This window comes from Python bivittatus, unplaced genomic scaffold (genome assembly GCF_059951505.1).
Source record: "Python bivittatus isolate LINGU-HERP-01145 unplaced genomic scaffold, Pbiv_v1 ctg000100_np1212, whole genome shotgun sequence".
In the NCBI taxonomy this organism is placed as follows: Eukaryota; Metazoa; Chordata; class Lepidosauria; order Squamata; family Pythonidae; genus Python; species Python bivittatus.
In genome coordinates, this window is record NW_028277038.1 from 6,816,782 (window position 1) to 6,831,586 (window position 14,805).

General features: G+C 45.7%; 1 protein-coding gene across 2 annotated transcripts; it reads left to right on the plus strand.

The window, feature by feature from the left end:
• Window positions 1-661: 661 nt before the first annotated feature.
• YDJC (YdjC chitooligosaccharide deacetylase homolog) lies at window positions 662-13,418 on the plus strand. 2 transcript variants are annotated; one of them, XM_088135369.1, is made up of 6 exons: window positions 662-754; window positions 5,990-6,168; window positions 7,886-8,045; window positions 9,310-9,409; window positions 9,532-9,709; window positions 11,493-13,418. In XM_088135369.1, exons 2-6 carry the CDS (start codon window positions 6,005-6,007, stop codon window positions 11,848-11,850), a joined length of 960 nt encoding a protein of 319 aa, XP_087991495.1. In that variant the 5' UTR covers window positions 662-754; window positions 5,990-6,004; the 3' UTR covers window positions 11,851-13,418. The 2 variants fall into 2 exon arrangements, with proteins under 2 accessions (XP_087991495.1, XP_007422504.1); XM_007422442.4 differs by lacking the exon at window positions 662-754 and adding an exon at window positions 2,543-3,152.
• The last annotated feature ends 1,387 nt before the right edge of the window (window positions 13,419-14,805 follow it).

The following is a 14,805-nucleotide window of genomic DNA, read 5'->3' on the forward strand; positions in this document are numbered from 1 at the left end:
TAGCACTGGATTTTTTTTTAAAGGCCCCTTTATGTCCCCACAAGGCAGCCTAAAATCAGAATATAAATCGCCAGAAGACCCAGGAAGAGTCATTAAAGGCAAATGACCATAGAGCATCCATGAGTGTCTGCAGGGGGGTCAAAAAAGTCAAGATGGAAGCCAGAGCCATGTGGCTGAGGTTCCCCCTATTTTCCCACAAGTAAAAATCGGGGAGCAGAGCTTCAATGGCATGGGTGTGAGCACCATCTTGGTTTTTGGGATTCCCCCTCCCTGCAGATTTGTTCAACTTGCAGCCCTTCCAAGCTGTCCCCTTCCCCTTCTAGCCTCCAGCCTGAAGATTTCCTGGTGGCGTCTCATCCATGTACCCCTCCAGATCTTATCCTTCCCTCCCCCCCCCCAGCAAGGATCTCTGAGAATACATAAAATAGGGCCAACCCATATCTCCTGCCACCTGTAGCTCCAGAACTAGAACTCCCAGCAGCCTCCAGCCAGCCTGGCTAAGGGTGAGGCATGCTGGGAACTGTAGTTCCGTAGCCGCTGGAGGGGCCCGGCCGGCTCACCGTCGCGGCAGAAGCCGAGCGACTCCAGCGCCTCCCTTTCGCTGTGCTCCTGCAGTGCCGCTCGCGGCCACCGGAGGGCACCCGCGCCTCGCCCGCCCGCCCGCGCTTCCTCCGGGCTTCGGCTGCGCGCCGGCTCGGGCATGGGTGCTGCGGCGGCGCCGGCGCCGGCGGTGGGTGCTGTCGCTTCGCCATGGGTGAGTGCCAGAGCCCCGGAGGGGGGCCCCCTCCAGTTCTGCAGCCGGGGGAGGCCGTTGCACAGCCGGTTGCGGCCGGATCTTGAAGCGGGCGGCTCTCCCGCAGCCCTGCCTCGCCCAGCCTTTCCGGCCCGGCCTGGGGATGGCAAGGGTGGCACCGATCCTGACCTTTAGGAAAGAGCCGGGGGGGGGAGAAGCGAGGGAGGGGCGGCAGGGGCGTGGAAGGCAGGCTGCGGGGCGATGCTCGTTCCAGCGGCTCGCCAGACCCGCGGCAGATGCCCCGATTCGCCCCGGAGGAAGCCGTGCCCAGAGGTGCCAGCGGCGGCGCCCTCCTCGCGGGGCGGAGATTCGCCGCTGCGAAGCCGCCCGGGTCTCGGGGCATCCCTGACGCTGCCCGCAGGCCGCCTCAGGGGCCGCCTCCTTCCGTGCCAGAGCGGATGTGGGAACATCTGGATGCCACGCTGCCTGCGCGTCGGAGTCGTTAGGGAGCCCCTCCGGAAGGTCGGGGCGAAACCGGAGTGCCGCTGGCCCTGCCGCAGAGAGGGCCGGGCCGGGGCCATGCGGCGGATCTGGGGCCAGATGAGAAGCCCTGCCCGGCAGGGGGTTGGACTAGCTGACCTCCGGGTCCCTTCCCAGCCTGCGATTCTGGGGAAGGTGGCGAGAGGGAGTGGAGGATGGCGTGGGAAGGATCAGAGCCCAGCTGTGCTAGCTAGTTGCCACGGATCCCACCCCCATTAATCGGAGTCACAGTTTAGTGCTTGGATGGGGGACCACAAGGAGATCCCGGGGTTGGCGAGCAGACGAGATAGTTTAAAAGGAAAAATTACCCTGGATGCTATTACCAAGAAAAGCTTGGCTTCAGAGAATCTTTTGCTCTTCAAGGGAACCGAGGGGATAGATTCCCCTGGGTTGAGTATTTCATTTGTTTTAGATTATACAGACCTTGGTATCCTGTCCTTCTAGTGCTTACGCCCCACTCAGAACGGCGAACGACGATTAAAACGGATGCAAAGTCATGTGAGAAACACCTAAGCCCCCAACAAAGAAATTGCGGTCTCCCATATAAGGAGCCGGGTCCGAAGGAAGCCCCATAGAATTTAAGGGAGTAGATTCCCAACAAGTGAGAACTGCAGTTCAGTCTGGTCTGTGTTACTGGAGAAACACATTCTAATCTTGGTTTGTCTGAGCATGGTTTATTGGACAAACTAAGCAACTCCAATGGGCTCCCTTCACCCAGAATATTAAGCTATATGATGGTTTCACCCTAAGCCAGACCCGTATAAATCATTTTAGTGTGTTGTGTGAATCTGATCACTGGGTTATGGGACATGAAAAGCTATATAATAATGATGATGATGATAGCGATCGTTGGTTGCACAGTCAGCTAGAAGTTCAGACTGGATGACATCATCATTATTATTATTATTATTATTCGTAATATTGTGCCAGACATTTTTGTGGATCATAAACTGGTCAGTCAGAGACATAAAAAAAATCCTCAGGTTGAAAAGCATACAAGTACGGAAGAATCCAACAGATGCAGCTTTATTTTCTGGAAAGATCACCACCGTCAGCTGAACCCATTTTAAGGGATGGATAATGATTTTAGAAGTTTTCCCAGGAGCCGGGAGCATTCGGAGGGATGAGGAAAGAGAACAATAATGTAAAAAGCCCCTCGAGTGCAGTGCCTATTTTCTGTTTAAATCAGTTGAGAATGTTTACTGGAAAGTTATATTCACGGCGACATTTACAGATACTTTCGTAAATGTCTTTACTTTTGTAAATGTAAAAAATATTTACCTTTTAAGGATCCAGGCAAAAGGGATGAAAAGGGCTACTTTCAGCATGGCGTCTTGAAAAACTACAAGCTTCCATTCGTATCTTCTTTGGTGATCAACGTCCCCGTCGATGGGAGTTGATTTGTGGTGTTTTGAGTGCTCCTTGGGCCATTTGGGGCCCTTCAGTCTTCCTCTTAAGAAAACCCATCTCCCTGAACTTGCTGGCACATGTGTGAATTGTATTAGTGTTGCTTTTCACCATTGTGGAGTTTGCTCGCTCTTTTGAAAACGGCGATCAAAGATCAGGTAGAAGCTTGAAGATTAAACCTGCCATCTGCATTGGCTTGCAACCAAACCTGGAGAATGGGTGTTTCTGCCACTTGTCCAAGGTTGCACCATTTCTGGATTTTCAGCTGGTTACTTCCTTATAGCACCCGGATGACTTTGATAAAAGCAACAGTATCCGTAGACAGGCTGACCTCCACCCGGGAAGGCAAAGGGGCCCGCTCAGTCCTGCCTAGATAAAACTTCCCGGTAAAGATTTGGTGGGTCAAGTGCACCCTGCTCAAAACACCCTTTGGGCTTTCACGGCAGCGAAAAGACCAAACCTGAGAAAAACCGTGAGTAAGGCTTTCTTTCCTCAAGGAAGACCTTATAGGAAAAACGATATACTAGGCCAGAGGACCCGCAATCAGGAAATTCACATTTTTATTCAAAGGCATACGCTCCCGGGAGCTACAGCTCATGAAATCCACGGCCTCTGCTGAAGCGTGAGGTTTTGCCTTTTTATTTATTTATTTATTTATTTATTTATTTATTTATTTATTGTTCGTCAGGAGAAAGGTCTGCTGGGCTTCTGATTTTCCTAAATGAAGAAGATTGCCTTTACCGTATCCGATTCTCTAATTGTGAAATAAAGCAGGCGGGAGACTGTGAAGGATCAAGATGTTTTGAAAGGCAGAGGAGGAGAATAGATGGGGAAAGGGTTTCCCTATGCTCACATTTCGGGCTGACTTCCGATTCCTTGTTAGGGCAGAAAAAAGGAGATACAAACAAGGTGCCCGACTGGAGACAGGACATGTTTTTCTCACCGCGAAGCTGTGGGTGGGTGTGCGTGCACAGATTAGTCGTAGGCTAATGGGAGCAAGGTGGTCAAATTGGACAGACGGTGGGCGGATAATCACTTGTGTTTTTAGGATGTTGGTGTTCGTGCAGTGGCATATATATATATATATATATATATATATATATATATATATATTTAATGCTTCTACCGTTTAACCCCTGGGAGTCTTTGGATTAGGTTAAGCCAGATTAATCCATAAATAAAAGGGCTCCTCTTTTAAGTGATGCTGTGGGCATTTATTCAGCACCTAGCCAATTGTGGCTGATGGAAAAATGCCAAGGAGGATGAGAGCTGATGGGTTCATGGGTGGGAAATGGCAGGGCGGGCGCAGTTGGGGGGGGGGAAAACTTCAGCTTTAATGCCAAGAGAGTAGACAGGTTTATGAAGCCCTTTTGAGGTTGACTTGAAGGGGCTGAGGATGACTTGAAGGAGAGTGCCTTTTGCTCAGATTGCACCCTTTAGGGGGGTTAGGATTGCAAATTTCGGGGTTGTCTCTAGAGGTACCTGTGTGCATGGGTGTATGCCAGGAAAATCCCCCCCTGCAGAAAACTAACTGCCCTGGAGTCTGGTTTAGAGTAGGATCTTTCCCCCGATCTGTTAGATTTCTACCTGCAGAGTCTTGGAAAGTTTCTGGGGCTTCTGGACACGTGCCCCTTTCCAAATCCAGACTGAGCTGGGCGTGATCTTACGAGAACTGAATTCTGGTGTTGCAAGAGCAGAAGCCTTAGCCCATTCTAAGAAGTTAAGAGTTAGATTGGAAGAATGGAGGGGGGGAGACAGCTTTTAAAGTTGGCTCTGAACACGTTCCTTCTTTGACTTCCTTTCGGTCCAATTCCGTCAGTCACATGGAGCTCATTTTAGGTCAGGTATTCTCCACGGTTCCTTCCTTGTTTTGTCCTTACGGCAGCCCTTTGAGGTAGGCTAAGTTGAGAGAGGGAGGATGGGCAAGCCTGCCCGAATCCTGTGGGTTCAAAAGTCACTGAAGCACAACTCTCTGGGTGGCACCTCACCATTTTGTTAAGCGTTTCTGCCAAGAAGGCAATGATCACTGCCCGGAGCGTCTGGATTTTATTTTTTTATGACCCCATGTTTTATTGTTCCCCCATCTCTCCCCCACCCCTTGCAGTTCAGGGGTCATAAATTCTCCTGCAGTAGAAAGGACTGTACATCTGATGAACTGGATTGTAGCCCACAAAAGCTATAAGACAGACAGACAGGCAGACAATAGATACATAGATAATAGAAAACAGATAGATAATAGATAGATAATACAGATAAGTTAATAGACAACAGATAATAGATAATGGATAATTGTTAATAGAAAACATAGATAGATAGATGATAGATAGATAGATAGATAGATAGATAGATAGATAGATAGATAGATAGATAGATAGATAGATAGATGATAGACAGAGATAGATGATAGATTGTGATGGAATGGAATTATGAAGGCCGAGCTCAGGGAGATAAACATTTTCTTAGCTCGCCAGAACCGCGTTGGAGGAACAAGAGGATGAGACTGGCACTTCCTGAGGAATTCACACTGTTGTGGCTGGAGGACTTTGGGAACTGGGGTTTTAGTCTGGGAAGATTCTTGCTAGAGGTTGTAGCTAATAAACATAGCTGGACTGAATTGGCATTGTCTCTTGGAGTTCCTTGGGCTAGGCCTGACATCAATCTTCCCTTCCTCCCACGCGGTTCTGGTGAGCTAAGAAAATGTTTATCTCCCTGAGCTTGGCCTTCATAATTCCATTCCATCACACAGATACAGATATTCAGCTTTAGGATGCCACAGGATTCTGTTTCCTGCTGGCAAATTTTGGTGGCCAACCTCTCCACTAAAATTCGCCAGCTCTGCTCTGAATTCCTTCCATCAGATGAAGTGGGCTCAGCTGGAGTGCACTTTTAGGGTGCACCATTCGGTGCCCTTTCTCTGCTCTGCAAATTGTTCCGGATGAGCAATCCCCCATGGTGAGGATTTAAAACCAGCCCACCCACCCACCAACCCCAACCCCAAACCCTGTGCTTTGCACCCAGGCCCTGCATCCAGGGAGCCGGGTTCAACTGATTCCCTTAGTTACGTTGCCTACGGCTGCGCTTCTCTTTCCCCCTGGAACGGGCGAGATGAAGCGCTGCTGTGGCGTGACGAGAAGCAGACCCACCCTGTGTTTCGGCTTCCTTGGGACAGGGTGAGGGTTAGCCACGGCCGTGGGCAATGCTGAGTTGTGCCCGGATTCATCCATCCGTTTTCCGGCCCTGTCATTTCCCTGCGGTTTTGGAACCCCAAGGAGATACGGGCAAACCAAGGACTTTGTCTTCCTTGACTAGGGTTGACTCTTAAGGATGTCCAAAGGCAGGGTGAAGCTGATCATAACCGGAGATGACTTCGGCTACTGCCCAAGGAGGAACCAAGGCATTGTGGAGTGTTTTCTAACTGGTGCCATCTCTAACGTCTCGCTTCTGGTCAATGGGAGTGCCGTGTCCGACGCCGTCCAGCTGGCAAAGAAGTGAGTCTCCTTGTTTTAGCTTTCTCTGCTTTCATCCAGTCAGGCAAACCGAACAGATTTGTAGGCCCTAAAAAAGGAATGGATATATTATAGCCTACGCTGGCTTCGCCCTCCAGATGTGTTGGACTTCAGCTCCCAGAATTCTCAGTGATGGCCCTGTGGGCTGGGGGATTCTGGGAGTTGTGAGAAGTAGCTGGCACCCAGATTGCAGAAGGTGGCTCTAAATTCATTCTGAGACTGGCTGGGGAATTCTGGGAGTTGAAGTTCACATATCTTAAAGTTGCCAAGGTTGAAAAACACTGATCTAACATAACCTGGTCTGCTTCTTTTCCCAGCTTCTCAGCAAATCTAAGAGGATTTCTATTGTTGTTTTTACTCCTACAAGCTTTTAGATTCCTCCAGAATCATCTGAGATTTCCCTCCTTCCCTTGTTATTAATTTCTTGCACAGATACCTTGTGATTCCTTTGAGAGCTCTTGAGAGTGGTGTATTATCATCATCATCATCATCATCATCATCATTTTTTGCACTGTCAGCCAGATGTTTAGACTGGATTTGGCCTTTTTGTCCACCTAATCGAGTCCTTCCCAAGGATCTGGGATAGGCAGATGTTATAGTTTGATGGTATTAAAGGTATCATCGCAGGATGGAAGCTGTTCCAAGCAAAGCTGCCTTTTGCAATGGACTGATGGTGATTTTGTCAATGCCGAGGGTCTTCCAGTGGTGCTCCAGATGTTTTGGGATTTCACCCAAGGCGCCTATTACTATTGGAACTATCTTTGCTTTCTTTTGCCACAGTCGTTCTACTTCTATTCGCAGGTCTTTGTGTCTTGTGATTTTCTCCAGTTCTTTCTCTCCTCTTCTGCTGTCTCCAGGCATTGCAATGTCCACTATCCACAATGCCCACTATTTTGGTCTTTCCTATTAACAATGGTTAAGCCTGGGGTGTTGTGTGGCAGGTGCTTGTCTGTTTGAATTCTAAAGTCCCAGAACACTTTAGCTTCATTTTCTATTACTTTGTCTATTTGGTGGTCCCACCAGTTCTTGCTTGCTGGCAAGTGCTATTTCCTGCAGATATTCCAATGCACCATTGTGGCTACTTTATCATGTTATTATTCGTTTATCCAATCTTTTAATATATGTATATATCTCTAAAACTCTCTCTCTCTCTCTCTCTCTCTCTCTCTCTCAAGGCAGTGAACATATCTAATATTCCTGCCTCCTACTTATATATGGGGTCTCCCCTAATTTTATCCTCATCACACCACCTACGAGTAGTTGGGTTGAGAGACCATCATTAACTCCCAAGTCACCCAACAAGCTTCATGGGCAAAAGGAAATGTGAACTGGGGTCCAGTTCCAACACTCTAACAGACTTGACTATGTTAGTTTATGTAATCATCTTCTCTGTGTCCAAACTCTGGAAACGGGTTTGTTATTTAAATTTCATCTGCCAGAGATGGCCTTCCAGTTCTTTCAAGTCATATCCTTTTGAGTAGCGAGACAATAGATATTGCACCTCCCTAAATCATATCCTGGAAATCCAGGAGGATAATTACAGTTCCTGCTAATGACTAATCTCATAAATTATGGAAGTGGAATCTTATGAGTCAACATCGTAGACTAAGGATGGGATCAAAGTCAACTGAGCCTGCAAGCTTTTCTCCTTGGTAGACGTTCAAAGATGTTGAGGGTTTTTCAATATTTTTTTCGGTAGACATTGTATTCCAATAGGACTCCACGCCAACCTTTCCGAGGGCACGCCTGTTTGCCCAGCCCTGAAGAAAAAGTCCACGCTGCTGAACAAAGAAGGGTTCTTCCACGGAAAGATGGGAATCCGGACGAGTTTAAACAAAGGACTTCTTAATATGGCCGAGGTGAGGGGAGGGGACCGTCTTCTCCCAAAAGTTTCGACCCATCCAATTTGGTCTAGTACAGGGTTTCTCAACCTCAGCAACTTTAAGATGTGTGGACTTCAACTCCCAGAATTCCCCAGCCAGCATGCTGGCTGGGGAATTCTGGGAGTTGAAGTCCACACATCTCAAAGTTGAGAAGGTTGAGAAATCCTGGTCTAGTAGATTGGGGATGTTGTGGATCCTGTCAGCCAAAGAATGTTGGCTGGCAGGGACCAGAAGGCGGACCTTCTCTGCAGCAGCCCCTGCCCTCTAGAATATTCTTCTTTTGGAGCTCAAGATGGCCACGACCCTGCTAGCCTTTTGTAAGGCTTTAAAAACCTGGCTAGGTGCCCGAGCCAGGGTCCCAAAAGTGTCAGGAGCTCCATGATCTGGTTGCACTGTTGATTTTTATGCAATTTCTATGATAACTCCTGGCTGCCTATATCTATATTTTATAATTAATGGTTTTAATGACTGAAATGGTTTGCCATCCAGAGTCACTTGGATTGAGATGGGCGGCTATAGAAATGGCATAAATAAATAAGTAAATAAAGCAGGGCAAACACACCTCCGTCTAATCTTTCAAAGGTGCTTGAGATATATAGTGAAGGATGTCAACCCAGCTATGCAACTCACGTTGGTTGAGTTTGGATTTCTTCTCTGTGCAGGCCAATTTCATCGGGGAGATGTTTTTAAAGTGCCCAGGTTTCTGTTTTCCTGAATTGTACAAAGCCTGTTTTTGAGTTCTTTTAGCCTTCCCAGGTAGACCAAACAGGAAACATGACCAGATGAGCTAATTCTATGTTATGGTAAGGCTACATTAACAGAATCTTGCAAGTCTGAAAATATCATTCTCCTGCTGTCACCCTGACAGCCTGAGAAGCTAAGGAGGGTCCCTTCTGAACTTCTTGCTCCACTTATTATGCAGCTGAGGGCTATGTTGCCTCTTATCTGACTGTTCTCCAGGTAGCATCTCTTCGCCGGGTCTCCCAAGGTCATTCCCACATACCGTTACAAGTTCACACAATTATTTTGTATGTTCCTTGCCAAGAATGGCAGAAAACCACACTGCTGTTTTTCGGTTAACATTGCTTGGAGAGGATTTCAGAGCTTGCCAAGATGTTTCTTCTGAGGTCTAGGTGTACCCGATTTGTCCTGCAGGCTTCATGGAATGATTCCGTTTTGTTTTTAAAATGAGAATATTCATGCAAACGTTTTACAGCTTCTCCTCCTTTCGTATTTTTAGGTGAAGCAGGAACTAAAAGCACAAGTTGACTTGTTTCATGAACTGACGGGCCATTTGCCTCATCACATGGATGGACACCAACATGTCCATGTTCTCCCAGGTAGGCAGGAACTGCTTCAATCAGCCGGTCTCCTCCCTTCTGCCCTTCAAAACATTTTGATAGTTGTATTTCACCGAGCTGGATTTTCTTACAATGTTCTTCCTCCTTGGTTACACTTCCAGAGATCAGACATGTATTTGCGCAGGTGTTAGAAGATTATGGGATCACCTACACGCGAGTTCCCATTGAACCAGATCTTCCACGCTGTGGTTGGATAGATCCACCTTTGATGGACTTCTATTTGGGAGTGGAGAAAGACTCATTTAACACCATGGAGGTCTTTCGGAAGCATGGTATAAGGTGAGACATCCGTAAAGCAGGGTTGGTATCTAAGTTAGACTGGAAAAGTACTATTAACCCAGCTAGCAAAGCCTGCATTCAAGAAATGTATAATTTAGCCAGTTTTGAAAAGTCTGGTTTTTTTCCTGCTACTCAAAAAATGATCCAATACATTTCCTTTTGGCATAGATTTTGTAATATTTTATAAGACTAGGCCATTTTTAATTTGATTAGGCCATGCATAATTTTAATTTGACTAGGCCATGCATAATTTGATACATTGATTTTAAATGAGTATATGATATATTTAAGTGGTTTATGTCTGTGTTGGGTTTTTTTTTTTTAATTCTTTCCCTGGTTCATCTATTTTATTTTATTTTATTTTATTTTATTTTAATTTAGTTTAAGTTTAAGTTTAAGTTTAAGTTTAAGTTTAAGTTTAAGTTTAAGTTTAAGTTTAAGTTTAAGTTTAAGTTTAAGTTTAGTTTAGTTTAGTTTAGTTTAGTTTTGGTATTACAATGTCCCCCATTAATTTGTTGGGCATTACTCTTTCTTTAGATTTTTTTTTTGGTATGTTTTTGGTGTTTCTTTTTTAAAAAGTGCCATAATTTTTTTTTTTAGGAAAAGGGGAGTTATCTCAATTAGCTAACAAGCAGTTCTGCTGTAGCTCCTTTTCCACCTTGGCTCCTGGGACTTTTCTCTGAGTCTTGCATGGTGGGAAAGCAAACTAGCTTTCACCCTGAACTGCAGACAGCCGAGGGTAGTTCAGACAGCGAGGAGTCTATGCGCTGTTGGGGATCATGAGTTCTGGGCTGAACTTGAACCATGCCAGTTTACAGGAATAGGCAACTAGGACTCTACAAATGCTTTGGAATAGAGTGCCCATAACCCCCTGCCCTTGGCCGTGCTGGATCATGAGAGTTGAGGTATCTGGTTGCCAACCTTGAGTTAGACCAGTGTTTCTCAACCCTGACAACTGTAACTTATGTGGACTTCAACTCCCAGAATTCCCCAGCCAGCCATGCTGGCTGGGGAATTCTGGGAGTTGAAGTTCACATAAGTTAAAGTTGCCAGGGTTGAGAAACCCTGATTTAGACTGTAAGACTAGAGGAGTAGGGTCAAAATGGGTTAAGGTGCTAAGACTTTCATCGTTTTACTTTCATTGTGAGCCGCCCAGAGTCACCCGCTGGGGGAGATGGGCGGCATACAAATTCAATAAATAAATAAATAAAGACTCAAACCAACTTCCAGCTGTGGAAACTGCCTGGATGACTTAAGACTAGATCCTTTCCTCCCAATCCAACCTACCTCATGTGGCTGTTGTTGAGGGGATAAAATAAATGGGAGATCCCTGGATCAGCTGGTGGAGAAACGGTGGGATAAAATTCTTCCCCATCATAAATCAGTCAGTCAGTCAGTCCTGGGAACCTAGGATCCGTATTCTGCTCACGCTGATCTACCTACCCCATAAGGCTTAAAATATAAAGAGAATAAATAAGCAGATTTGCTAAGAAACATTTTGAGTTAATACTGGCACTGAAGTGAGAGGCAAAAGGACAGTATAATGATGCTGTCAAGAAGCAAGCATTCAGAAGAACTTTTTGGTTCTGTGCAGTCACCCAATCATTCTTGCTCTATCACAAACCCTTTTTTTGCAGAATTGGGGTTGTTTTGACACCAAGAATATAATTGTGCCCCCCCAAAATGTAAAATTAAAGGGATGTACCGATTGTTAAGAAAGCGTCAGCAGAGGAGGCCTTGTATTTCTGAGATTGAAGGATCTTTTTTTTTCTACTGCTCCCAGGTGGCCAGATATATATATAGGACTCAGCACCATGGGGAAAAACATGTCTGTCCAGAGCATCTTGGACGCGATCGATAACGCCACCGCAGCTTATCTGGCAAAAGAGGAGCCGACGTCTCCTCTGCCACCTTCCGTTTTACGCCCCGGTCAAGGAATCCGGGTGGTCACTCTTGAACTCATGACTCACCCGGGCTACCCCAGTGTTCCGCCCGTCGGGGGCTGTGGGGAAGGTCCAGATGACTTTTCTCAATCGTGGGAACGCCTGCATGAACTGGAGACCTTAAAGAACTCCGAGCTCCGGAGGCATTACCAAAGCAGGAATATTCAGCTCTGTGCTTTCAAAGATCTCGCCGTGTGACCAGCGGCGAAGGACGCTTCTGTTTTCACTGCGCCATCGGTTAGGTTAAGCTGCTGGATCTGTGGTGGTTCCAGGGGGAGCAGAAGACATCCGAGAACTCTTTGCTCTCTCTGCAGGCAGAAGTAGACCCCCTCTGGGTTTTTCTGCCACCCGAGAAAAAGCAGAGGAAACTTTTGACCGTGATGCAAAGAGCTGAGTCGGATTTCCAGAAGTGGTCCTAGAAGCAGGAGATGACGGAATTTGGGCGGAGAACAATCATTCGACGTTGGGTTGATCCACATGTCAGCATAGACCTGGAACCTTAGGATGTGCTCGAATACAGCGGAGGCCTCTGTCTGCTGACTTGGTCTGTTCTGTCTGGAGCCATCCGTTAGTAAGAGGCAGAGCAAATCTAGGTGAACTGGACCTTAAAATGTTTAATTCTCCACCAATTTCATGCTAATAAAGAGCTGGATTCTTATATCGGTGCACGTTGTGGAAATGGACGTACACCTAATTTTGCGACGTTTTTCCTTGGAAATAGAAGCAGGATCAGACCCAGCTGGTATTTTTGATGGGAGAAAAGGGCTGAAGCAAGTTGAAAAGAAAAATCTTTTAAACAAGGACACGAACTAAGCATTTCTGTCCTGTTTTCAAGAAAACAAAATGGAGGTGCCTGTGATGTCACCAGGAGTTGAACTCAACCCAGGGGAATAGACAGAACCCAGAACATGGGTGAATTCAGTAACCCTGTTAAGTGTACTGTGTGAACAGTTAGTGTATTCCAACAATTATAAGGACAGTTATTTGTTTTATTAATTTAGCTATTTGTAGATAGTCTCAGAGAGACATTGATCTCCTCTGGCTCTAACTGATTTCCTTTAGCTCTGGATTATTGTTTAATATGACAATAACAGTTGGTAGTTTTTGTGCCAATGGTACACGAATCCAAGCTTTGTGGCTTGTTCAACAAATCGCAATTAAAATAGAAGAGAATCTATGTAGCTCGGGGTTGAACTGTAAGAGTCCTTGGAGTTGTCTGAGCTTGGCGGTTTTCTTGCAGACGTTTCATTAAACCCCACTCCCTTCTAGCTCTGAAGATGTTACCTAGTTGGGTAGTGAAACGTCTGCAAGAAAACCACCAAGCTCCGACAACCCCAAGGACTCTACACAAAACAAGCTAACGCTTGGCACGATCCAAGAACCCAGCTACGGCAAATCGGCCTCTCCCGTACTGCACTCTGATACACCGCAGCGTTTGGAAGAATCCAAGGTTGTTTTAGGTTGGTCCTAATTAACGCCGTGATTCTTAAGGATTAGCAAAAAACACCTGTTTGAATGGCTAGTGGAACAGGTTGGATCGAGAATATCTTGAACTGCAAGACTCAAATCAAAACGATAGGAATGCTTGTTAGAAAAAAAGACTTAGAAGCTTCCTTTTTTTTTTTTAAACTTGCACTGAACGTAGTTTCATCTGAAACGTAAAGAAGAGCAAAAGGTTCTTTATATAAGCTTGGATTATTATCAGGTTTGAAAAATAAACATTACATTAGGCCAGTGTTTCTCAACCTTAGCAACTTTAAGATATGGGGACTTCAACTCCCAGAATTCCCCAGCCAGCCATGCTGGCTGGGGAATTCTGGGAGTTGAAGTCCACATATTTTAAAGTTGCTAAGGTTGAGAAACACTGCATTAGGCAATCAAATGTTCCTCCCCCTTTACACGCTCAGTTACGTCAAAATCCAGCCCCTTGTATAGATCACACCCTTTTAAGCCTTCTTTCACCATCATAAGATCGGTGAATTTCCTGTTTTACAAGATGAAACTTAACACTGAACTTGCACGGGATGGTCCTAACGCCATCTGTGATCCAGTGTGTATAAAAAAGCTGCTGAGTGTTACATTATCTTCATTATTTCACATCATAGTAAGTCTCCAAAAAACTGTGTGCGCTTTGAGAATTACATTGCCTCGGCGGGTGGTTTAATCATTTGAGTCATTTCTGCAACCCTCGTGATTCCCACAAGCTGCTTTGCCTCTATTTTTGTAAACGTTCGCCACTGAATTATTATTTATTCATGTATTACTATTTTACTCTGGGACTAAGGGTGACTTGAACCAGATTTTTTTTCACAAAGAAAAAAAAATCTTCCTTTCTTTGGATAAATACTTGCCTATTAATCAGCCCTGCATTTGGTTTTTGAAAATTGAGAGTTTTCTTCCAGTTAGCCCCCCAACCCCCTGGCTTCCCTTTGCTGGTCTGAACTAAAATATTTCAGAATGAGCATTAACGGTGATCAGTTCTAAGACAGCAGAACGAGCCAGGGTTTAGCCAGGTTTAAGACTGATGAAATAAATAGTTACCCCTCCCTTCCAGGTATCTTACGTACGATATCAACCTAAGGCTAATTGGTTCTTATATCACAGAAAGGCAGGGGAATTTGCCAGGCATTTTAACTAGCGCTGCATAAACTATTTTGACAGAAAAGCTAAGGCTGGACAGAACAGATGCCAAGAAAGTTGAGAAGGTTGGGGAGTGGGAAAGAAATAATGGAAACCTCAGCTTAGCCCACAAGATGTGCAAAAGTGTTATTTATAACTCATCCATTCATCAGAAAGCCACTGTTTCCAAAATATTGTAGTCCACCATTTATAACATTTCCTTTCGGCATCCAAGCCTGTATTAACTTCACAGCTGAGATAATCTGCGGCAAACCCAGATGAACGGGAAGCGAAAGGGGGGCCTAATTAGGATGCGACAGAGTTTTATAAGGACGTTGTCGCTCAAGTTACAAACTCCGTGCTGCCCAAATAAAGTATCGATCCTTCCAGAGATCTAGGTGGGGATAACCCTTGATAGGACACAGACACCTGCTTTGAACTGGCAACACAAAAGTTTGGATGTAGGATTTTTGGCTTGCAAAGGATGCGCCCTTCACCCAACAATACTCTCAGGAGGACAAGCAGATTCCAAAA